At 42.8% G+C, this 23,906-nt stretch overlaps 1 protein-coding gene across 5 annotated transcripts in view; it reads right to left on the bottom strand.

Annotated features, from left to right (window-relative positions):
* The window catches only part of LOC121325480 (zinc finger protein 423-like), a 104,261-nt gene that overhangs the window by 68,861 nt on the left and 11,494 nt on the right, over nucleotides 1–23,906 (bottom strand). For 3 of the 5 annotated variants that reach the window (XR_005951343.1, XM_041267987.1, XM_041267989.1), the window contains exons 2-3: nucleotides 14,062–14,121; nucleotides 5,154–5,336 (exon numbers count right to left, since the gene is read on the bottom strand). Coding sequence is in view for 4 of the 5 variants with exons in the window: in XM_041267987.1 (XP_041123921.1) it covers nucleotides 5,154–5,336; nucleotides 14,062–14,121 (243 nt within the window). In the remaining variant the exon portion in view is untranslated. Of the gene's footprint in view, nucleotides 1–5,153; nucleotides 5,337–14,061; nucleotides 14,122–14,479; nucleotides 14,503–23,906 lie in introns of those variants that run through there. The other 2 variants (XM_041267990.1, XM_041267988.1) reach the window with 2 other exon arrangements.

Below are 23,906 nucleotides of genomic sequence, written 5' to 3'. Positions count from 1 at the left end.
CTCACACACAGAGACACACACACACACAGTGTCACTCACACACACACACACACACACAGTGTCACTCACACAGAGACACACACACACACAGTCACTTACACACAGAGACACACACACACAGTGTCACTCACAGTGAGTGTGTGTCACTGTGTGTTGTGTGGTGTGTCACACAGAGTGTCACTGTGTGTGTGTGTGTGTCACACACAGTGACACACACACACACACACAGTGTCACTCACACACACACACACACACACACAGTGTCACTCACACAGACACACACACACACACACAAACAGTGTGACTCACACACACACACACACAGTGTCACTCACACACAGAGACACACACACACACAAACAGTGTCACCCACACACACAGACACACACAGTGTCACTCACACAACGAGACACACACACACAAACACAGTGTCACCCACACACACAGAGTCACTCACACACAAACAGTGTCATTCACACACAGGACACACACAAACACACGCACACAGGACACACAAACACAGTGTCATTCACACAGACACGGTCACACACACACAAACAGTGTCACTCACACACAGGACACACAAACATAGTGTCACTCACAAAGAGACACAGTCACACACTCACACAAGTACACAGTGTCATTCACACAAAAAGACACAGTCACACACACACACAGACACACTAGATCACGTAATTGAAATTCGACTCCTTTAAACACATGCATGATAAATACAAATAAATAGACAGATAGCAGGACAGAAAAAAGTAACCGAATACAAGAAATGACAAATGTTTCTACTAGAACAGTTTTTTATGTACATTTTTCAATTTGAAGACATTGAAAAAGACATTTCATTTGTATGTTTCTTGAATAATGGAGTTATGGATGATAAGATATACAGTAGATAACAGCCTGGATATTTATGAGAACTTAAAGCAATATGTTTTAAATACATGGTGTTAATAAGGTACCAGAAAGCGTTCAGCTTGTGTATCCTGGACACTTACAAATGCATCTTTTGAGCTCATTGCTAAAGATTCAGCCAGTCTAATCTGAGCTGACAAAGCTGCACAATCACCTACAGCCAGAAGCGGCATATTGTTTTTCACCCTAATGTAAGAGCTCATTCTGTCTTCTGCTGGGGGGTTAATTTCTTTTTGCTGCTGTTTGTAAGTGACAAGCTGCAGCGTTTGAGAGTGACGGCACCCCAGCTCAATGGCAGTCACTTCTCCAGCAAACCCTTCCTTTCTTTCTCTCTTTCTTATTACAGTCCTCTATGAAGAATCATTCAGCTACAGACGAGTGTGGTTTTAATGTGCACTGGAAAACAATGGGACACAAAAAAAAGGTGTTCTTGTTTGACAAACAAGCTGGGACTGCTAGGAGAGCTGGAGTTACTGGGAGGGAAGCTCCTCTCTAATTCAGGCTGGGGTCAGTCAGAGATGGTCCCTCTTCATTGTCAGCCAAATAACGAATCCATCTTTTTGGGTTTGAAAGGAGAGTGCTGTAATTCCATTCATTTAGCAGCGTGCACTGACTGGCCACTCCATTCCGATGGATTAACAAGGTTACAGTGAAGTTCCAGGACACTAATCCCAGATCCTGCCTCTTTGGGCGCACAGTCAGGGGCCGTTTTTACAACAAGCGAGTCGAGTCTCCTGAAAACCCCTTTTGTGTTCCAGACGTGACGGAGCAAACAATGGGCAGCAGATTTGAGAAGGGTGTCTGCTGCACTTCTGGGAGTTTTTAAACACACAAAAAAATTAAACACTGTCAGTTTACTGCTGTAGATTTTATTACATACATAAATTTACATTCATTTTTGTAATTATGGCTTTTATTTGGCAAGCTGTTTATCATTTAAAATTGACTAAATCACCCTGGTGCCCTCTGGGTCAATCACTGACCGCTAGAAACGCTCAACTGCACAAGTTTTCTAGACAATTCTTTTTTCCAACTGTGCTGCTGCTGCTGCTGCTTTTAGCTTTACTCGATGTTCGTCATCACAAAGGCTGATTATCCACAAGTTAAATATTAACCCTTTCTCTACCTTGTGCAAATCCCTCACAGGCATCCCATACATCACTGCGCTCTGGGACTTGTCTGGCAGATACTGGGGCAGTTGTGGCTGCAAGCCCTGTCTACACCAATGCCCACTCCTGGGTCATGCAAGCCAATAGCTGGCTTCAAATGGAGGTCATACTGGCAACCAGGGGGAGAGAGAGAGAGAGAAAGAGAGAGAAAAAAAAAATGGCACACACACAGAGCTTGCACGCAGCCTCGCCTAAAGTGCACAGCAGTTCATGGAATGTTCTCCATTTGATCTCTAGGTTTTCAAAACGCTCCGCTGGGAAATGACATGCTCCAGATTTCCTCCAGTTGAGACGATCCCAAGGCATTTCCTGGCACCATCCCACACTGCATGACGTGTAACGTGCAGATACTGCGCTCCCCCACCACCCCCTGCTGCTCTCAGAGTCCTCGCAGCACCAGGGCTGTCACAAACTTCTACAGACAGTGGCCATCGCAATGGTCTGACAACTGACTGCCCCTTCTTATATATGAGTGTTTCAAAGGTTCTGTGTGAATTCAAAATTACAGCCACTAGCGTCATGAAAACACCATGACCTACACGGAGTCTGTGTAAAAACAGCGGCACGCATACGGACAGACGTACATATCAACTGGATAAGTGCTTCTCTAATTAATGTCAGCTTGTGTGACATACATATGCTGCTGTTCCACAGAGGTCACAAGTAATTGTATTTCACAATCACATTGTACTTCATTGTGCACAAAAAAGGGTACATTTTGTACTCCCACTCTCCGGACAAAACCAGAGCCAGTTTTGTCACCTCGGATTCCCAGACTTTGCTCTGATGGCCCACACGTGCTACCTGCCTTCATTTCATACTCTCAACCCTGTCAAAAGCTTCCCTTGTTAAACCAATAAAATCTGAAGTAACATTGTGCCGAATGCTCGATCGAACTGGAGCAGAAGCCGAATCCTTAGGTTTCCAGAAACCCTGCTTTTTTATTGCATAAAACACCATGTATCCTAGCTAACACTACCAATGTTAACAAGCCCAAGGTCACCCATCTGAAAACACGCAATCCAACTGCACTGTAGCCCAACCAAGGACGCTACCTTTTCAATCTGTTCAGCAGGCAGCTTTCCATACATTCAAGAATGTGCATACCAAGTTTCATTAAAAGTGGACACACAGTTCTCCAGATACAGCTCCAAGCATGTGAGATACATTCTGAACATCAACTCTGAACAAGAACAGCAAACTGCTCACATGTACATTTTTCAGACTGCAGCAATTAAACAATTCGCAGGGTTTTCAATGAATAGGGTTGAGTGGCAACTTGTGGAATTATTTGAGACTCCCTGGTTTTTATTCTTTAATGCACGAGCCGTCCTTTGCTCTAAGCCTTTAATGCACTGTGACAGGGAGGACCCTGCCGCTGGTTCAGCCGAGCGGCTGCTTTGACAAACAGGAAGGATTGCCCCGAGCTGAGCTGATCAGGAGGTGATTTGGCTGGGGGGCGTGCCCGGGGAGCCTACGCCTGTTTAAGAATGTAGCAGAGCCAAAGTTTGAGGCGATTGCAATGCCATAGACGTGAGCTGCACTGCGATCTCGTATATTTGCACCGAGGAGAGAAGTACTGCACGAAACCCTCAACTCCCCGATGTGCCCGTGAAGAGGCTGTCCAGCTGGGACTGTCAACAGAAGCCGGAGTCACTGGGAGGACGCCAGGAGCACCAGACGTTTGTCAGTTTAGGGGATGCTTATCCCAAACAAGTATAATGATGGTTGTGTAGTGTAGCCGGTTCCTGGAGAGGGACGTCCCTTACAGTGGGACCAGAGCTCGCTATCTGTGGGCAAACTTATTAGCTTTGTTTTCTTCTCTGTGTTGAATCCGGCACAAGGATTACCATTGTTGGTACCCTAGGGTCGGGCCTGTGTTTCTTCACCCACTGCTCTGTGTCCGACTCATTATTCAGTGATGACCCACGCAGGTAACATCCTCCCGAACATGCACACTATCGTGATTGGAAAGCAGATTCAGCGACGGGGGCGCATAAGAGTTCTGGGAATGTCTCGGTCTCTGCTTGGCTAGGGTGCTGTGTGGACATTTAAGAAAAAACTTACACTACCCCCCTACAATCCCCAAATGCAACCTTAAGGGAGTTTTTTTTATTTTTGTAAAAAGCGATGTGCCACGACTGCAGAGGCCATTCTCTCATTAAGCTGTCGAGTGTAGTGATGTGCTGAAATGCATTTCACCGTTGCAGGAGCAGAAGCACTGTACGTCATGGCAAGGTCCAGAGGGCTGAGTCAGGCTCTGGCATGGACCACTATCCAAACAGCAGTGTGAGAGCTGCGGCCAACAGGTCATTACAAATTGCAGCTGAAACCTGGCTTCTAATTCACTTGTACAAACTAATGGCACCAGTGTTTGGTGGCTCCAAACCCACATAACCTCAACTCCTCAGCTGCAAGACTTACAAATGCAACGCTCCAAACCTGAAATGTGGGCTCATGTCTGTAGATATCACTTGATAACCCTCCGCCTGCTCATTATTGCAGTACTGCTAGAGAGCAGGAAAAAGACGACAAGCTCCATGCTGCCCAGACACAGACACAAAGTGCTGGCTTAGTGTTTAAAGAAAAGGGCTTATAACCAGGAGGTCCCCCACTCAAATCCCGGCTCACTCACTCACTCACTGTGTGACCCTGAGCAAGTCACTTAACCTCCTTGTGCTTCGTCTTTTGGGCGAGACGTTGTTCTAAGTGACTCTGCAGCCGAGCCTTAGTTCACACATCCTAGCCTCTGCATAAAGGCATCTGCTAAATAAACAAATAATAAAACAAAGATCTGTCACTCTACACTAAATCTCTGACTTTGCAAGATGCCTGTACAGTAGAACACATTCGCCCACAACTGTCTAAACTGTTCATCCCACCAGACTTGTCCTCCGGGTTGCCACCGTGGCTACAAACACATTACCCTGCAAACAGGAAATACGAGCTGCTTTCCAGAAGCACTTGCAGAGGTGCTGTTTAAAATGACGGTTGAACGCAAGAGGGGGAGTGGAAGAGGTGGCAATGTGTACAGGTTTCCTAAGCGCAGCGGCTTACCCCCTGGGCACTGGTGGGCGCGGTGCTCGGTCAGGTCCGCGAGCGAGTCGAAGTCCTGCTGGCAGCTGTAGCAGGTATACATGTCGTCCAGGTCCTCGTCTCCCTCCTGTGTCCGGTCCTCGTGGCTCGGCACACTGAGCCCCTCCTTCCTCGAGAACTCCTGCTTCACCACCAAGACATCATCTGCGGAGAGAGACACACAAGCGTAAGAAACTACAAACAAGCGAGAGGAGGCGCTCTGCACATCCATGCTCGTCCGCTTCAAAGCAGGCAAGAACTGACACTACTTTATTAAAGAGAGAGAGACAGAGAGAGAGAGAGAGAGAACACATGGGTCACACTTCGGTTTGGTTAACTCGCAAGCTAAGGGTTTTGGGGTGTTGCACACCCTGGAATGCAATAATAATAAAATCGATCACATGTAAATGTATTGTGTGAAACTACTACTGTTTTCAGTGAAGTCTTTAGATATGCCACCATTCACACAAGCACTTCACTTTATTGCTGTCAGTGTCAAGTTGAAAGAGTAAAAGCTTGATCTTGGTTATGCACACAGTTGCTGCTCAGTATTCAATCTTTAAAAAAAATAAATATCGAGCAGGGTAAGAATACTAAGATCACTTGATCAGGAATTCCAGTCATCTGGGTTCTGGAGAATATTAAAGCACACTGACCTCCTTTTTATTCCAGGGGCATTAATATCATTTTTGTTTATTAAAAAAAAAAAAAAAAAGATTTGTTGATCCGACAGATTGCAATGAAAGCAAGCACATTGCAGAGCAGCGAGAGCAGAGGTGCCTTTGGATTGAAGGCTTTGGGTTTGATCCCAGGCCGGAGTCGAGACAGCCTAGTGGGGGAGACACTGGGGCCAGAGATGACCATCTGTCCAGAGGTTAACAAAATCCTTCTGGTTTGGGGAACAAAAATAAAATTAGCAGCTCGGTCCCATATCTTCTGCTGGAGATGAGATACAGTGTAGCTGCCAGCTGTGTAAGCCCAAAGAAACTCTGTGTGCAGTGCTGTGAGGGCCCTATCTCCACTGAGCATCAGGGGAACGAGGCAGAGAAAGAGAGAGAGAGAAAGAGAGAGAGGCTAAGCAGATACAGAAATGTAACCGTCAACTTCCGAGCAACTTAACAAGCTCATCCTGTCACAGGCCGGCGACAGGAAGACAGTCTCGCTCATTCATCCCCCCACCCCTCACCCCCCCTGAAATATTCAAAGGCGTTTAAAAAATAATGAAGGATGAACAATTCCTCTGATATTTTCATAGTTATTCGGATTTCTTCTTTGTCTTATGATTCACTACAATCTCAAATCAATTCCTTCTAAATGAAAAGTGTAGCAATTGTGCAGCCTCCCACCCCTCCTCGTCAGACCGAGCCTCTCCCCAGGAGGATAGCGGCAGCCTCCCACTAACTCTTAACACATCGGTCAGTCCAGTGCAGCTGTTTCTACACAGGGTCAGAGGAGTTCGCTATGTTCCAAACACATCTCAATCTACCTCTCTATTAAGCCACCATGTGAACTCAGGCCTATCAGCCTCTGTGTCAGCATAACCTGCAGAATGTTGTGTTTTTTTTAAACTGTAACTATGTAACAAAAGACCGTGGATCCTTTTTTCTAGTGCGATTACCGAGTCAGAGGAAAGCGTTTTCCAAGAGTCCTGTACAAGCCAGCACATTCATGGGCTTTGTCAGCAAGGCACAGCGAGAGCTCATTTAGTTGGGCTCGAGTCCCTTCTCTGGTATCTCTGCACCCCTCTGGTTTTCTGTTCCAGTAAGTGGTTCCAATCTCCAGAGGTAAAATGGGTCTCGCGATGGGGCTGAAGCACACTTGATTTCGAATCCCACAGCCCCCCACGCTGACCACGGTTAGCAATGCGGACAGCATCACCTCAGTACAGTACAACACTAATATGTGCAATCCCTCGCTGCTGTATCAAATGCAGCTCCAATAGGGGCCTGGAGAAAAACATGCCAGACGATTTCTATTTTTTTTTTTTTTTACCCTGCAAAGTGATTTTTTATTGAAGCCTAAAGGAACCACACTATATAACAAATAGAACATAAACAATACACTGGCTCCTGAAAGAGTGAGGCTTCAACGCAAAGCAGATCAGCACGGCAGCAAGCTTTCTAACACTCCGATGCGTTTACTGGGCACGCTAATCTTTGTGAATTTCTATTTAAAACAGTGATTATTTTTGGATTGCGGAAGGGGTATCCTGTTTATCCAGTGTTTTTTCAAGTCTAACATTTACCACACATTGGCGCCAGTAATTCAAGGACAATGTGGAGCAAGAACTATTTGTTCTGTGAGGGATGTATCTTTGGAATTCAAGCTCACAATCTATCTGACCAAAAAAAACACACACTCAACATTTTAACATTAAGCCTACAATTCCCTTTCACTCCCTGCGTCGCATCTGCTGACAGGAGAGCAAAGGGCTGGGCTACTGATTATCCGTCACTGAGCTACATTCATCATAAAAAATTCAAAAAGCTAACTTTGTAAGGGATAAATAAAAGATAACTGGTCTAATTCCTGGGTCCTCGCAATTTAACAAGAGCGATCTCCTATCAGAGCTCTAATGAAGGCTACCCTGGATCTCGTTATCTCCTCGCAACCTCCCAGGGCTCTGACCTTTCACACCTCTCAGAGCTGTGGTTTGTTTCATTCTGACAGCCAGCGATACAAGATGCAGAGCGCTCTGTCCAAGTGAGATCTTTCACTGGGCTTTCACTGTAGACAACGCTTTTGGAAAAAAGAGGAAAGAAAATTAAAAAAAAGCCACACAATAAATCACACTACTAACCAAACTCCAAAAAAAAAAAAAAAATGGAATTACCTTTTTGCTAATCGTTAACACCTTATCTTTGGTCAACATGCAATGTACTGCACGACGTACACGTTTGGGAAAATCTTCTTAGCCCATTGGGGTGGGGGTGGGGGGCTTGGGGGGGGAGAGGCTCATTTCTGTTCCTGCGGTGTACCACCCCCTCTCAAAGACGAGAGAACACTTCCATTTCAGACATATCCAAACCTGATGAAGAGTCACTTTACATTTCTGACCTCATACCAAATAATATTATTATTAACAAATTCTAATTAGTATGACTATTATATATATTTTTTGTCTTTTACAGGTCCTTGCAATAATGAATTGGTTTGAATTGTGTTTTTACACACACATGATGTTTGCCTTCAGTTTCATCTCACTATAGTGTTTGTTGCATTTTCTGCAGTGGTATAGAGGCTTCTCTGGAAGTATTTGCTTATTGAAAATAAAATGGAATCTATTCCCCACCTCCCGCAGTGTGCCGACTTGAATTGCCCGAGGAGATTGGAGGAACACGCAACCCCACAGGCTCTCGGTTTGGGATGTGCCAGGTGGTGAACAATAACCTGGTTATCACATCCACTAAACTGCACTGTGTGAAGGCATGCATCACTTTACAGAGCTTTGCACACATACAGTATACTTCAATTACAGAGACCTACATAGCGTCCATGTGAACGTGTATTCCAAAAGTGCGACTAACGCCATACATTTAATAGAACACCCTTTTATTAGAGAAAGAAAAATCTGTAGAATTTGTATCGCTATGTACAGGTACTTCACAATACACAGAAAACACATATTGCACAGACACACACACACACACACACACACTGCGGAAATACACAAAGAACAATCTAACACTGAACTCTGCCCGTCTGCTGGACTCGGTACCGGGACTTCTTAAATCTGCTTTTCACCAGCGCAGATGAATTCCATCCACTAGCACTTCTCAAATGAGCAATAATAAACGAAAAACAAAACAGTGAGGTTGCTTTTCTTTGTACAATGCCTCCTTTTCTAAAACATTCTGAAGAGTTTGAGTTAAATGAGTTTTCACTTTTTTTTGCACATCTAAAAAAAGGCAAGAGTAAACCACAGTAACTATATTACTTTATGAAAATATGTCTTTGGCCACTTTGTTTCTTGTGCAGAAACCACAATACCAGGGATAAAAAATAGACTACTTTTATACTGTTTCTGCCTTAAAAGTCTTTTTCTGGAATATATCATGGTAATTAATCTACACAGAAACACAACAGAGAAGCACACAGAACATATTATAGGAAGATAAGTAATAAGCACAAAATAAAAGCAGCAGGTGTTCTAATCCAAGGCTATTACTGTAGCAGGGCCAGGTCCTGTAGGTGAGTACCCAGGGTCTGGAAAGCATGGGGATGATTTCACAGAATACTATGAAGATTAAAATTACTAGTCAAGTACATCATTAGTGGTACTGGTGCCTGTTACATCATGCATTGGAGGGGTATTTTAGCCTCTATTGTGCATTGTTTGACTTTGACCTTTTTATATAATTTGTTCATAGCACAGTTGTTTTTTTAATACCATTTTTTATAACATCATCCCTTTTTTAGAAGCTCATGAAACAAAACTCCCTCTCTACAGCAGTGTAGTACTTCTTAATGCTTGACATTTAAGGGTTAACTTAACTGTTACAGTACATGACAGGGTGATACAAGGAGAGAGGACAAAGCTTTCAGTATTTTCAGCTTCTTTGTTTATGGTGAATTGGTTAAAACTGATCAGTTATTCTTTTTAAGGCTTATTTTGTATTGATAAATGTATTGTGTACCAATATGTATACATTTAAGTATTTATTAATTGGCACTCAAATTTTTTCAAATTTTTTAAATGTTTACACCCAGATGTGCATAGGAGTGCCTGCACTTTTTTGTTGAGAATTTCACCCCTGTATAAATATATACATACATTTATATATATATATATATATATATATATATATATATATATATATATAGACACACACACACACACACACACACACACACACACACACACATTACATTACTTCAAATTGAAGTGCAGGAGACAAAGGACAAGCGCAATGAAAAGAGCTCTTTTGCAGTAATTAACAAGAACGTCCATAGAACCTGTCTTTTCACCTTCTTTTTAATTTGCACTGGCACCTTCTGCTTCCCCGCTGCGTCCAAATCACCTTGATTGGGGCCTCGGATGATTGCGGAAAGGAAAAGTTCTCTGAACCAACCTGAACCCCCCCCACCCTCCCCCTCCCAAGGGATGGGCTGGGACCCAGGTTGTTCATAATAATTGTTACCAAGCACAGCCAATAACGAGCCTCTTGCTAATGAAGAAAACACACACAGTTGTCTCTGTAATGAAGCTTTAAGTCTGAGGAAATTCAATGTATCTACATGCCCTAATGTTGCTGATGAAGCACGTTGCTCTGTTTGGAGCCGCTAATTAACCCTAATTTAGTTGATGTGTTTCTCATGCAGCCCCACTGCCCCTCCCCTACATTCATTTTAAATGGTTTGTGGTAGAAAATAATTAGGATCTCTGGTAAACACAATTTAATGGACCCTATAAGGTATTTGTTTAATATATTGTAAAAGCTGAAAACAAAGTGTTCTGTGACCCCTGTTAATACAGAGCCTCATGATCCTAAAGTATCATCACAATGCAGGTTTCACAGCAGGCAGGCTGCTCTGTGTGTTCAGCCTATCTTCATGCACCTTGCGTCATTTTCTAACAGAACTAATAGTTGAATAATTTACCCCCAATCTTTTTGTTCGTATTTAATCTGAATTTAGTAAATTGCTTGAGGAATACAAGCGTACCATTAGACATCTCATCTAGCGAGATCATTGACAGGACCAGTGTTCTTCTGAAGGGATCAACTGCCTTCTCATCCAAAAAAAACACCAGTTCAAACATGCATCAATCGTGCAGGTCCTGAGATCTCTCTAATTAAAGTGTGCAAGCTTTCACTGGGAAATATTTACGATGCTTCTTGAAGGAAAGCAAAACAAACAACGAGGCTCTGATGCAATATTTAAACTTCGACTGGTGGTGGGGGTGGGGGTGCAGGACAAGCGGCATGAAAAAATAAAAGGCTCCAGGACTTGCTATGAACCGGACTGATCAGCTGCAGCTGAACGAATCACCAGCTCCTCCAGTTTGAGACCCAGCAGGATCCAAAGCTGTCAGTCCTTTCTTCAGACAGATGGGTACTGGGGAAGCACTTTGCTTATTCACACACATGGCACGAGCACCACTCATACTTATTGCAGATACTATTGAACCCGGTGGCAGCCTTCAATAATGCTCTGTTTTTGCAGGTTCAGAAAACAGGAGCATTAAGTCCTAAACTGTGTTTTAACAGTCAGACTGTTTATTGGCGGATAATAGCAGTCAGCATTTCCAGGGAATAGTTGCACTACCCAGGCTTACTGAAGACAAAAGTTTAAAACTTGATGAAAATAAAACATCAATCTGGAATGTCTGGCTCAATACCTTACAGGACGGCACGGCTATTGTGCATAGCATCACTTTATTAAAGCTCCTCTATGAATTGCTCTTGTTTTTCTTTGCCTGCGTATTTTCTTCTCACTCAGTCACCCATCCTGACTCCATGAGAGCCAGGCCTTAAACTGCAAACACACAGCACCTGAAATTAAAAGCACTTCTCCCACACAGTCTCTGGTGTCATTGTTTGAAAATAAGAAAATACCAAGGGGAAAAGTGTATTTGAATGTATATATGTATGTAACCAAGTTATCCCCTGGGAACAAGAAGCACCCATACAGAGAAGCTTGGTGTCTACTGTAGCACCCAGCTTTACTTACGAAAGGTGTATGAGCACATCTGTAACAGTCTGCTAACAAACATAATCACGCGTGTCTTTCCTTGTGGTCCCCCCTCCCTTTGAGCAGCAAAACTGTTTTCCTATTATTACCTGTGGGAAATTAAAAATACATTACGTATCCCGGGGGGGTTCCACAAGGTATGAGAGAGAGAGAGAGAGAGAGAGAGAGAGAGAGAGAGAGAGAGAGAGAGAGAGAGAGACACACACAGGCAGACAGACTGACAGACAGAGAGAGAGAGCATGTCTAATTTTAAGCAGTGTGACAAATGGAAAGCAGACTCATTTTCAGAGTGTAGATATATTAATACATCTGTGTCAGTGTATACTGCACAAGTGTGCTGTGCTGCTGCTGAAAGCAGCAATTCTCATTAGTGATGCAGATCTACTTGTGAAATCTGTTACAGGCGGAAATCAGTGGCTTGCATTACAAACACATGGCATGTCTCAAATCTATCCAAAGATAAAAACAGATCAAAGGATGTCACTACAACAGGAAATATATGCAATATATATATATATAAACACACACACACATACTAATATATATATATATATATATATATATATATATATATATATATATATATATAATATATATATATATATATATATATATATATATATATAGTGACAGAGTGTGTCTGGTTATACCGTCTCACCAGGTTTGAAATTGCTGGCTGTGAGCACCCAAGATGATGAGCCACAGTACGCTGCCCTAGTCCAGCCTCCAACATGCCGATTGCACGAAGGCGCTGCTCTCTTGACAGACGTGGCATATTGTTTTTTTTTTATATTATTTTCTATTTTTTTTTTTTAATAAATGTGTTCTAATAGTGATACGTTTCTTTTGATGCTCATTTTATATATTATATATATAAAGCCCTGTCTGTAAATAAAGCACTAGTGTTGTGGGTTTTTTTGGTGGTTGGCAGGGATGGGGTTAAATTCTATCCCTGCCAAATCAATGTGAAAATGTGGCTGTTCTCAAATGAGATAATTGGTGTCAATAGGGAACAGCCACAAAATATCAAAAGAGAGTTTGAAGCTCTATTAGGAAGAGACTGCCAGGAAGTTGGGAACAAAGAAAAAGGGTATTGTGTGAACTGCAGTGTTATTTAAAGGGTAAAACAGTGTGTTTTGTATAATTTCTGGAAATAATAAAAGTGCTAAAAGTTCAGTTGTCTGTCTGGTCTGCTGTGTTCAGGGTGAAAAGAGGCTGAGCAGAGACCGGCTACGTTACAATACACACACACACACACACACACACACGCACGCACGCATACGCACACTCACACACGCATGCACACACACACTCACACACGCACGCACACTCAATTAAAATAAATAGTTGTTAGTAATCTGCATTAAACCTGCTCACTGGCTGGAAAAACAATCATGAAATGAAACGTAATACAAAACTCACTACAGAATATATTCACTGGTCAGCCTATGAACTGCAACAAGATGGTTACTACCTGCTCTACAAGTTGGTACATTTTTTATTCACTGAAGTGCGTTAGATGACAGTGTTATTTTGTGCAAATGAGTGCGTGTGTGTATCAAATACATATAAAAAGCTCCTTCACTTGTAACCTTTTAAACCACAGCACCCCGAGGAGTGGAGTTCAGCTCTGGCAAGCCAAAATATGAAAAGCATGTTTCATATTAGCTGCTTTGTGGGAATGCTACACAGTACAAGACTAATGCAAACTGTAAGATAATAAAGAACAAAATGAAAGGCTTGATGCAGTGGGGGGGGATTGGATTTAGTTACTCAAGATTATTGATGCTGCAGGAAGCTGGCTAACACTGTGCTGCTTTACAGTGCTTACTGGAGCTATATAACACCGTGCTGCTTACTGGAGCTATATAACACTGTGCTGCTTACTGGAGCTATATAACACTGTGCTGCTTTACAGTGCTTACTGGAGCTATATAACACTGTGCTGCTTTACAGTGCTTACTGGAGCTATATAACACTGTGCTGCTTACTGGAGCTATATAACACTGTGCTGCTTACTGGAGCTATATAACACTGTGCTGCTTACTGGAGCTACATAACACTGTGCTGCTTTACAGTGCTTACTGGGGCTATATAACACTGTGCTGCTTTACAGTGCTTACTGGGGCTATATAACACTGTGCTGCTTTACATTGCTTCCTGGCAAGCGGACGATTTAATAACATGAAGTCTATACCTGTCTGCACTGCCGTGGAACCCCAGCTCGGAACAAACTCGGAGGACTCGCCTTCTTCCACTGAAAGAAACAGGGGAGGGGAAAGGGGGAGGAGTGGGGGTTAAAAAGGAATCACTTTTCACAAATCCATTAAAACAGAGCAGGTGAGTTTTTGTTGTGTTTGGGGTTTTTTTTGTGACACAGAAAGAAACCTGTTAACACACAGACACCTGTTAGATTAGAGCAAATTACGAAACACAAAATCGGAGAACTAAAAATGCACCAAAACAGTGCTTCTCATTTATTAACAGACTTCAGGGATGGAAAAAAGGCTCCTATTGCATAGTAATTTCACCCATTCCACGTTTTAATACATGCTGAGATACAACCAGTTATTGAAAGAACGAATGAAGGTACGAATGGCATGCTGAAGGTATACCTTGCAGCTTCCTAATGCTACCCTTCTGCTTTGACAGTAGATAGTGCTGTCAGCCAGGATACCGAATGGCTTTGCTGAGCCCTCCACATATTCATAAGAAATTCCAATCACACACATGACGTCTGCGTTTACTAGAACAGGAAAAGAAGTTTCCAGTACACAATGGAATCGTTCCATCAAGGACTGGTCGTTTCCACAGGAGCCTTGTAATTGCAGCGCAAGTGTAAATAATGAAATCAGCCCCATTGTTGTGAACCCCCAGCAGGATGTGGCTATTAGCCGTGGCACATGACAGGGTAGAACAGGAGTGAAAGCAGAGCTCCATGGGGGAAGCAGAAGAGCACACTCAGGGGCTGATTGTGAGGAGCAGCTTGCCCAGGAGCACAGGAAGGCAGTGTGGAATATTCTCATTCTTTGATTAAGACCACATTAAAACACTCAGCTGTTTTGCTCACTTTAAGGTCACGCTGGCATTGGACTTCAGTAAGCCGTAAAACTTCTGCTCCAGTTCAACCCACTGAATCAGACCACAAACATGCATTTTGATTGAGTCATTTTCACTGTACGTAATACTTATTTCCATAACTGTCAAGAGCAGTAGATGTGTACCTTCCTTTGAAAAGCCCTGAGCCCTGACATGACAGGCAATGCTGGGAACCTGGCCTTCCTACCTACAGAAGTGCTCTAAAAGGACTGCTGTTAAGAAAGGCCAGCGAGCGTCACAATGCGATTTCACAAACAGACGGGGCTGCCAGAAACGGGTACGAGACGCTCCAGAGAGCTCTCTGGCTGGCAGTCTCCAGCGTGCAGCTGCTTGCACAGGGAAGCGTGTTTTTAAACACAGTGCTTTTATTAGCAGGAGTCCACCTGGCTACCAGTGAGCTGGCTCGTCTCAGCTCATTTACTGAAAAACAGGTTCCCGGACATGAAGTTATTCTGTACAAGTTCTGCACACCCTGCTCTTAAAAAAAGAACAAGGAGTTATTTCCCAGCTTCAGATTCTAAGAGGCCGCTCTGCCGCTACATAGCGAGGCGATTCTATACAGGCACATGTGGGTCCAACTCATTGAAACCTGTCCAATTATATATATATTTTAAATCATACATGAAAAAGTATATCAATGTTCATTTTTAAAAACAAACAGTGTTAATACATGGCACATGCACACAATAAAGACAGGGCTGCTTTTATATCATGATTCCAGCTGCCTTACACATTTCTCAGCTTTAAGTCACAAACCCTCTTTTTCCCAATAGAATAACAACCATAAATTACACCTAATCATGATTTCACTCATCCCCCACTTAATGCTCCATTAGGAAACTAATATGAGTTTAGTCGAGCAGCAAGATTTGAATTGACCAGATTAAGAATGGCAGCTAGCGAGGAGCTGGAAACGAGCTGCTCAGCACACCTCAGGAACAACGATTAGCTTTCCCAACCAACTCCTCCACAGCACACTACTTTCCATTTCGACTGCCTAGCTGGGACAGCATTATAAGAGCCTCTGTGTACGAATGCACGGTATCCTCCCTCCTCGTTGTTCACCTGCCTGCAGCTGTGGCAGCTTCGGCTGGGATCTCGTCTGATGCCAGAAGCAGGGTTGGGCCTGGATGGCAGCACATCCAGAGGCATCAGCAGGTGCTGCAGGGGCGCTATAGAGAAGAACGGAGGAACTTTTCCCAAGGAGGGGAAAACGTTCGCTTAGCAATGCTCGTCTGGTTCCCAGCAGACGACTGATCTCAAAAACTTTGTCAAGCTGGATCTTAAAAGGATTCCAATAATTGAGCATTAACAGCATGATTAGGTACCCTTTCCATATCCTCAGCACTCACTGTGTGAAGGAGTGTCTCCTGCCATTCTGCCTTATTGGTCATTCAATGCAGGTGGGTTTGACTGTATCACACACACACACACGTTTGAATCCAAGCTGGACGCAAAGCAGCTCTGCTCTTCAGGACAGCCATACCCTGCAGGTGTGGGCTAAGCAACTAAAACCAGATGTTCCCACAACATCCTATGTGAATGGGGGTCATGAAGAAGGCCAACCGCTTTAATGCTGCCCTCTGAGATTAAGCTGGACCTCACACAGAGATAGCTGGTGCCAAATCTTAAATGTTCCCAAAAACAACAACAACAAAAAAAACTTAATTAGCAAAATAAAACATATTAAAAGCTTTTTCATAAATTTTTCCTACACAATTGCCTTCAGTAAGTGAATTTCTAGATTCATATCAGCAAGTCAGTTCTAAAACGCAAACAGTTACACATTGCTGCCACAATCTGTTGCCTTTCACTGGGGGGAGAGACAGACAGACGCAGGTTTCCAATTACACTGCTAGTGTGACCACATGAGGGGCATACCAGGGCGGACCATTTTCTAAATTACATTTCAGAATTCAAAATGTACAGAAAAGTTTCAAACAGACTAATAAAAAGCACAGGAACTGTCAGGAGAGGGGGATGCTGCAAAGTGAACTGTAGAGATCAACGCTAAAACCAAACTCTCTTTCCTGTCTGGACAGCTCTGCCCCTCCTAAAGTAGTGGTAGCTACAGTATTTGCTGTCTGTTGGTCACACAGTACTTCAGGGTTGGAGTGGAGTCATAGACGGTATACTAGATCATGGTCGATAGTCAGTAGCTTTGCCTGTGACCAGTGCTTTAAATAGCCTACTTCCCTAACTTAACCCCAAACCTCACTTCTTACTCGCTTCCCTTCAGATCTGTTTGACGATTCAAAAGAATTCACTTCAAAAGAAATGTTTGGTCCCGACCCACTGGTGGGTCGCGTAACCAAACAAAGTAAAACAAACATATTTTTAGTTTGAAATTAATCAGAAAATAATTACCCTAAATATATATATTTTTTTTTTATCTCAGAAAACAAAACAGACAAAAAAGACAAGAATACTGCTAGACAAATACATTATGAATAAATTACAACAATGTAGCCCCCGTGCATATAAAGCGGCCTGGACCAGAAAGCTATAACATGCTCCTGAACGCCATCACCTCGCCAGTGTGCAGTAAATAAAACTATGTGTTCAAATGGATGCGTTTTTAAAACGAGGGAGTACTAGCGATCGAAGTACAAGTCCAGTGCCTCCACCTGAAAAGAAAAGCAAACCTTTATCAAGGAAATAGGACCACAGTTACACTGGGTTTGGTTTCATTGTGTGAAACCAAACCCAATATGCAATTGTATTTTCCTTGTATCGTTTTACACTGTAGAATCATACTTTTATCAGCGCCGTGCGTTTGGTTACTATGGCAACGGAGTCGAACACCTAGCGATTTCCTGATGGTCAGTGCATGTGCCTAGCGAGTCCGGGGATATGAAGTTATAATTTACTAATAGTTTCAAGGTATCTGTGGTTTTAATTGTTTCTGCGTAGTATTAGCAATGTAGAGAGATACAAAAACTTGGGTTTTGTCATTTGTTTGCCGTACACTTCTCCCGTGTATTTATAAAAGGCAGTAAAATATGGAAATCGTGTTCCTTTTCAATAGCGTGTCAGCATAATTTTAAAGGGTTTACAAAACTTGAAAACGTCGCTGAATTTGTCACTCGAGGTTGTTTTTTGAAAAAAAAAAAAAAAAAATCTATTTTTTGTTTGCGTGTTGTTTTTTTTTGCAGCCAACACATTTACAGAAGACTGATACATTTTTAAAGATGGTTTCAATAGCGACTCAGAAAAGTTTGACCTTTGACGCAGCGCAAATATTTCCAAGGTTAGCTCAAAAGACATTCTATTTGACAGAATAAAAATACATAGAAGATATTTAGCTGGAAGAGAGTTGTTCTCAGCACAGTAATAAGCTTATCGTTCTGGTTTGAAGGCAGCAGGAGCATAACCTGTGGGGTTTTTTGTATTTGCTTGAGAGACGCCCTTATGCATGGCGATTTACAGCGGCAACAAGTTATTACAATAAGCCAAGAAACAAGCGATACAGGTGTTTTGTTTGGGTTTATTTGTTAGCGTTTGCACTTTTTGGTAAAATGAAACGGTTTTTGCAATTATGTGCGCAATGTGTTTGTTTCTGAAGGTTGTGTACGCATACTGTAGTTGTTTTGTGTTTGTAGTGTATACGTGCAACTACTGTTAAAATATAAACTGCTAAAAATGTTCGCCTTGCTTCACTCGGCACATACATTTTCAGTCTTGGCTACTTTGCTGTGCTCCCACCCCTGTGAAGAAGTGTCAGACGATTTAAGATTGCAGCTCACTGAACCGCTTGGTAAAAGTTGCATGTTTACGATTCAAAATTGATGAAAGCGGCGATATCGCACAGCTCATGGGTTATGTACGTTCCGTTTGGCAGGATGAATTTATTGAAGATTTATTTTTTTTTGTTATTGTTAAATGTATACAAGTGTAAAAGCTTCAGAAATGAAAAACATGGTCATAATTATTAGGTCTCCGTGGTTTATTTTTTAATTATTAATTTGAACTTTTTTTTTGACTAAATATTTCAAGTTATTTAAAAAAACAAACTAGGTACAAATCTAAGTGAAATTGTCTGTGTTGTATTTCTGTTGGTTATCTTTAGCAGTAAAATACATGGTTGTGCCTGCAGCAAAAGCAGGAAAGCAGAGTGCATGAGTATGCAGAGGAAGTTTTAACCTGCCTCACAGGGTCAGAGCAGCATTGCAGGCTTGTACCCTTCAATCAAGGCTGAGACAGCAGGGTGCACAACTAGACCAAGTTCAGATCCCAGCTCAGAACCCTCAGACGCGCAGGATTCCATCTTCCTGTCAATCATCTTGTACTGGCGGGCTATGCTGCAGAGCAGTCCACCTCAACACATTCTGGGCCCGGTCAGGCTTTCAAAAGTACACGCGCAGTGCAGTGCAGACCCACACCTTAAACTAGAAACTGATCTCCCTGGGGACATACACATCCTTGACACAATTTATTTTCGCACTGAAATTCTAAATGCTAATTGCTGCTCTCGCGGCTAGAAATATGTGGTGCTATTTGCATTTCTTGACCCTCTTAAGCAGTGTTAAGCTGTTCCATTACTGTGTGCTAATGTTGCAAACGTTGCTGAAGGCAGTGCAGTCTGCGAGATGGCACTTTAAGAACATAAGAACATAAGAACATAAGAAAGTTTACAAACGAGAGGAGGCCATTCGGCCCATCTTGCTCGTTTGGTTGTTAGTAGCTTATTGATCCCAAAATCTCATCAAGCAGCTTCTTGAAGGATCCCAGGGTGTCAGCTTCAACAACATTACTGGGGAGTTGATTCCAGACCCTCACAATTCTCTGTGTAAAAAGTGTCTCCTATTTTCTGTTCTGAGTGCCCCTTTTTCTAAACTCCATTTGTGACCCCTGGTCCTTGTTTCTTTTTTCAGGCTGAAAAAGTCCCTTGCGTCGACACTGTCAATACCTTTTAGAATTTTGAATGCTTGAATTAGGTCGCCACGTAGTCTTCTTTGTTCAAGACTGAACAGATTCAATTCTTTTAGCCTGTCTGCATATGACATGCCTTTTAAGCCCGGAATAATTCTGGTCGCTCTTCTTTGCACTCTTTCTAGAGCAGCAATATCTTTTTTATAGCGAGGTGACCAGAACTGCACACAATATTCAAGATGAGGTCTTACAAGTGCATTGTACAGTTTTAACATTACTTCCCTTGATTTAAATTCAACACTTTTCACAATGTATCCGAGTATCTTGTTAGCCTTTTTTATAGCTTCCCCACAATGCCTAGATGAAGACATTTCTGAGTCAACAAAAACTCCTAGGTCTTTTTCATAGATTCCTTCTCCAATTTCAATATCTCCCATATGATATTTATAATGTACATTTTTATTTCCTGCGTGCAGTACCTTACACTTTTCTCTATTAAATGTCATTTGCCATGTATCTGCCCAGTTCTGAATCTTGTCTAGATCATTTTGAATGACCTTTGCTGCTGCAACAGTGTTTGCCACTCCTCCTACTTTTGTGTCGTCTGCAAATTTAACAAGTTTGCTTACTATACCAGAATCTAAATCATTAATGTAGATTAGGAATAGCAGAGGACCTAACACTGATCCCTGTGGTACACCGCTTTGAACAGAGCACGGGCGGATATCAAACAACTTGCACAGAATCCGCGCACGATGATGAAAAACAATTCCCTCACAAATCCCAAACCATCAGGGACATTAGAACACACATTTATAATTGTGATTCTTAAAGAAGATTTCATTTATTAAAGGCTGCCGGCTTTTACAGGAAGCAAACAAAAGCTAGCGTTGTTTGTCAGCCCACGTGCCCCCAGAGATGCCAACCCTGCCTCTTCACAGCAAGACACACTCGACTCTGTAAAGAGGCTCTCTTTAATAAAATAGAACACCAGGAAGAATGGAATGGCTTCCAGAACAAGCAGGAGGTGCAATGAATCAACAAGTACAAGTTCCCAGGAGCATGTTCTGCTGGTGTAACGAACAGGCTGTGTTTTTATGAAATGGCTTTGTTTATACAGGGAGATGAAGTACAGATCATCATGTTCTTAATTATTGAAAAGAAGGCAACTTGTGGTTTCCAATGTTGAGAGACAAGGGAACTTCTTGCTGATGTGTTCAAGTCAGTGTGGGTTATTGCTCTCTTTGGTACCGGTATGTATTTTTAAAACAAAAAAAATCAACCACAAAAAATATTAAAAATAGTGAGTTAATGCTTTTGGTTGAAAATAAATCCCACGGTGATTCGAGGAGCACAAGGTCTTCTGTCACAATCAAACAGGTACCCGTGACACAGAGTGGGAACACAGAATGCACCCACTGCAGGTTGAATCAAAGCCATTCCTGCACACTGGGGCTTTCTTGGCCAGCATGGTTTCAGAGACTCATCCCACAAGACAGATTACAGCTCAGGTCCAAACCCACTCCGGCAGTTTTGTGTGGTACAAACAAAATATCTAATGGCTTTCGTTGGGATAGTACATTAATCCCAACTTCGAGAGCTCTGGAAGGCACGCCTCCCTCCTACGCCTTGGGCATGTTGTGTGATTAAGCCCTCCCCACTTACGGGATAAAACTTGGTATCCCACTGGAAGCCATTAGATATCCCGCTATACTGTGCGTGTCAGCATCCTCTCTATTAAAGTCAGGAGGACGACTCCCCGGGTTTGCTCATCAGCTATTCTACTGAAAAGCCTGTGCTGGGGTCTGATCCGCATGGAGGCCAGGGTTCATTCATTAGCATCGGCTCACCCTGGGCTCAGACGGGTGCTGTACTGCATCAATGTAAAGAAGAAACCGCAGTGCATTTACAGAGCCGCATTAACGATCTGCGCACTGAAGCTCGGAACCTTTACTTGCATGAAGAGGGGTTTTTGTTTCAGATGCATTTGTCTAAACATGAGCATTATATATATATATATATATATATATATATATATATATATATATATATATATATATATATATATACACACACATACACACACACAGTATATCTATCTATCATTTGAAGCCCACTGAATGTGATGGATGGGTTTTTGATGACCACATATTTTTATTATTTTTTTCAAAATTCATGAGTGAATCTGTCAAAGATATGCCATACAAACCGACAGACAGATTACATAGAAAAAGATGGATAGCCTGAGGGAGTTGGAGCTTCAATATTCCAGAGACTAGCGGCATTAAAATGCAAAGCAGCATTAAAGAAAACTTGACTACGGAGTATTTGTGTAGCCGACCCCACAGGGAGATCCTGCAGGAGACAGAACTAGACACCCAGTGCACCAGGTCTCTCTGTGAGGAGGCAGGCATGCTCAGGGGCTAGCCTACACAAACCTCAGAGACAGAGAGAGTGCTGCGGAGGTCACTGCTAGCCCACGGTTCACACCAAGTCCCGTTGGCAAGGTACGATGTCGCCCAAAGCCATCGACCCCTCGGTAGTCTCCATTGTGCTTTTCAACACTCCCTGTTCCGTGCGAAGCTTTTTAAAACTTGCAGAAGCATGCTTCACTGAAGCAGAATGTGTGCATGTTTAGAGATACATTTCTATATAAAAACATACTGGAACATACAGTGTGAATTCTAAAGAAGTTTGCTCTTCCTGTCAATCCAGCAGTTCTCTTGAGTTTAAGACATGTAGATTGCATATGCAATATTCAAACAGAGTGTTGATGAGATTTAGGGAAGGGTGTTTATCCTCCACTGTCTCTGTATTATTGGGACACCGTGCAGCTACAACCAATGCCAGCTCTTTCCTCCCCATCCAGCTACAGCGTTCCTCTGTAATGAAGGTCTTTTAACTGCTCAAGTCATCCTGAATCGAGCCAATCTCCAGTTAACAGCACTGTTGGCAGTGGAACCTGGAACATGCTGGCAGTGGAACCGAAGCAGCAGCAGCACAGCTGTGCAGAATAGTATCCGTTTCATGACCGCTGCTACCCATGTATGGCATGTTGTCTACCCAATTTATGTTCATCACCGCACAACTTAAATCGTGTCATGGAAGAGCAAGGCAGAGGAATCTCAGAGCAGGGAGTGCACCGGACACACAGCGTGGCCCGACCTGCTGATTGCAGATCACTCACCAGGGAGCAGACAAACGAGGGATTTCACCTTCATCAGCTGCGACACACCGCAGACAGCTGCAAAGTACAGAATGCCACTCATAATACCCATGGATATCAGGACTGCTCAGCCCCTGACCACCTTCCACTGCCTCCTCAAGAACCCTAACTGTAAACGTCACAGCTCTCCACTATACTGGGCTATATGGCACTCAGTTGTACCAGTACTTGCATCAGCTTGTAATTGCACTGAACTGCTCCATACCTTGCTGCATTCAACTACTGCTCTTAATTATAACCACTTCCTGGATCTTGTATTTGACTTTACTCTAGGTATCCATACTCACGTTTTTTGTAATTGCTCTTATTTTAAATCATTCTCATCCACTCATCGTACCCACTACCTGCTCAAACTGGACTTTACTCTTATAAGCACATATTTTTTATATATTTAATCCATGCCTATTGAAGTTCTCCTGCTGCTGTGAGGAGGACAGGATCAGTAATGAGGTGAGCAGACGAGAGACAGGATGCCTCACATTTCAGGAGCGGGGCTGGGGGTACTTTCCACTGCCCTGGGGTACTTTCTCAACAGTCTGGGTCTTTCATACGATAAACAGAAAACTGTTTTTTTCTGTTTCTTCATATTTATCAGACCCTGAGCAAATCGCCAAAGCAAGATAGGTTTAAGTCACCTCGGCTGTAAACCAGTGTGGCCTGAAAAGTAATAATGTAGGCCTTGATCCAAAGAGACAAGCACACCTTAGTGGTATTGCATGACCGGATTGGAGAATCGTTGTTCGAATTCTTTGCCCATAACTGCCCTAGACCGGAGGGATCACTTTCTTTCAGGGTGCTTTGGAGCACTTCTAATTCAGTATCCATACCTCAAGCCAGAGCTGGAC

The sequence above is a fragment of the Polyodon spathula genome, chromosome 13, assembly GCF_017654505.1.
Source record: "Polyodon spathula isolate WHYD16114869_AA chromosome 13, ASM1765450v1, whole genome shotgun sequence".
Taxonomy (NCBI): Eukaryota; Metazoa; Chordata; class Actinopteri; order Acipenseriformes; family Polyodontidae; genus Polyodon; species Polyodon spathula.
This window is presented reverse-complemented; position numbering and strand designations above follow the sequence as displayed.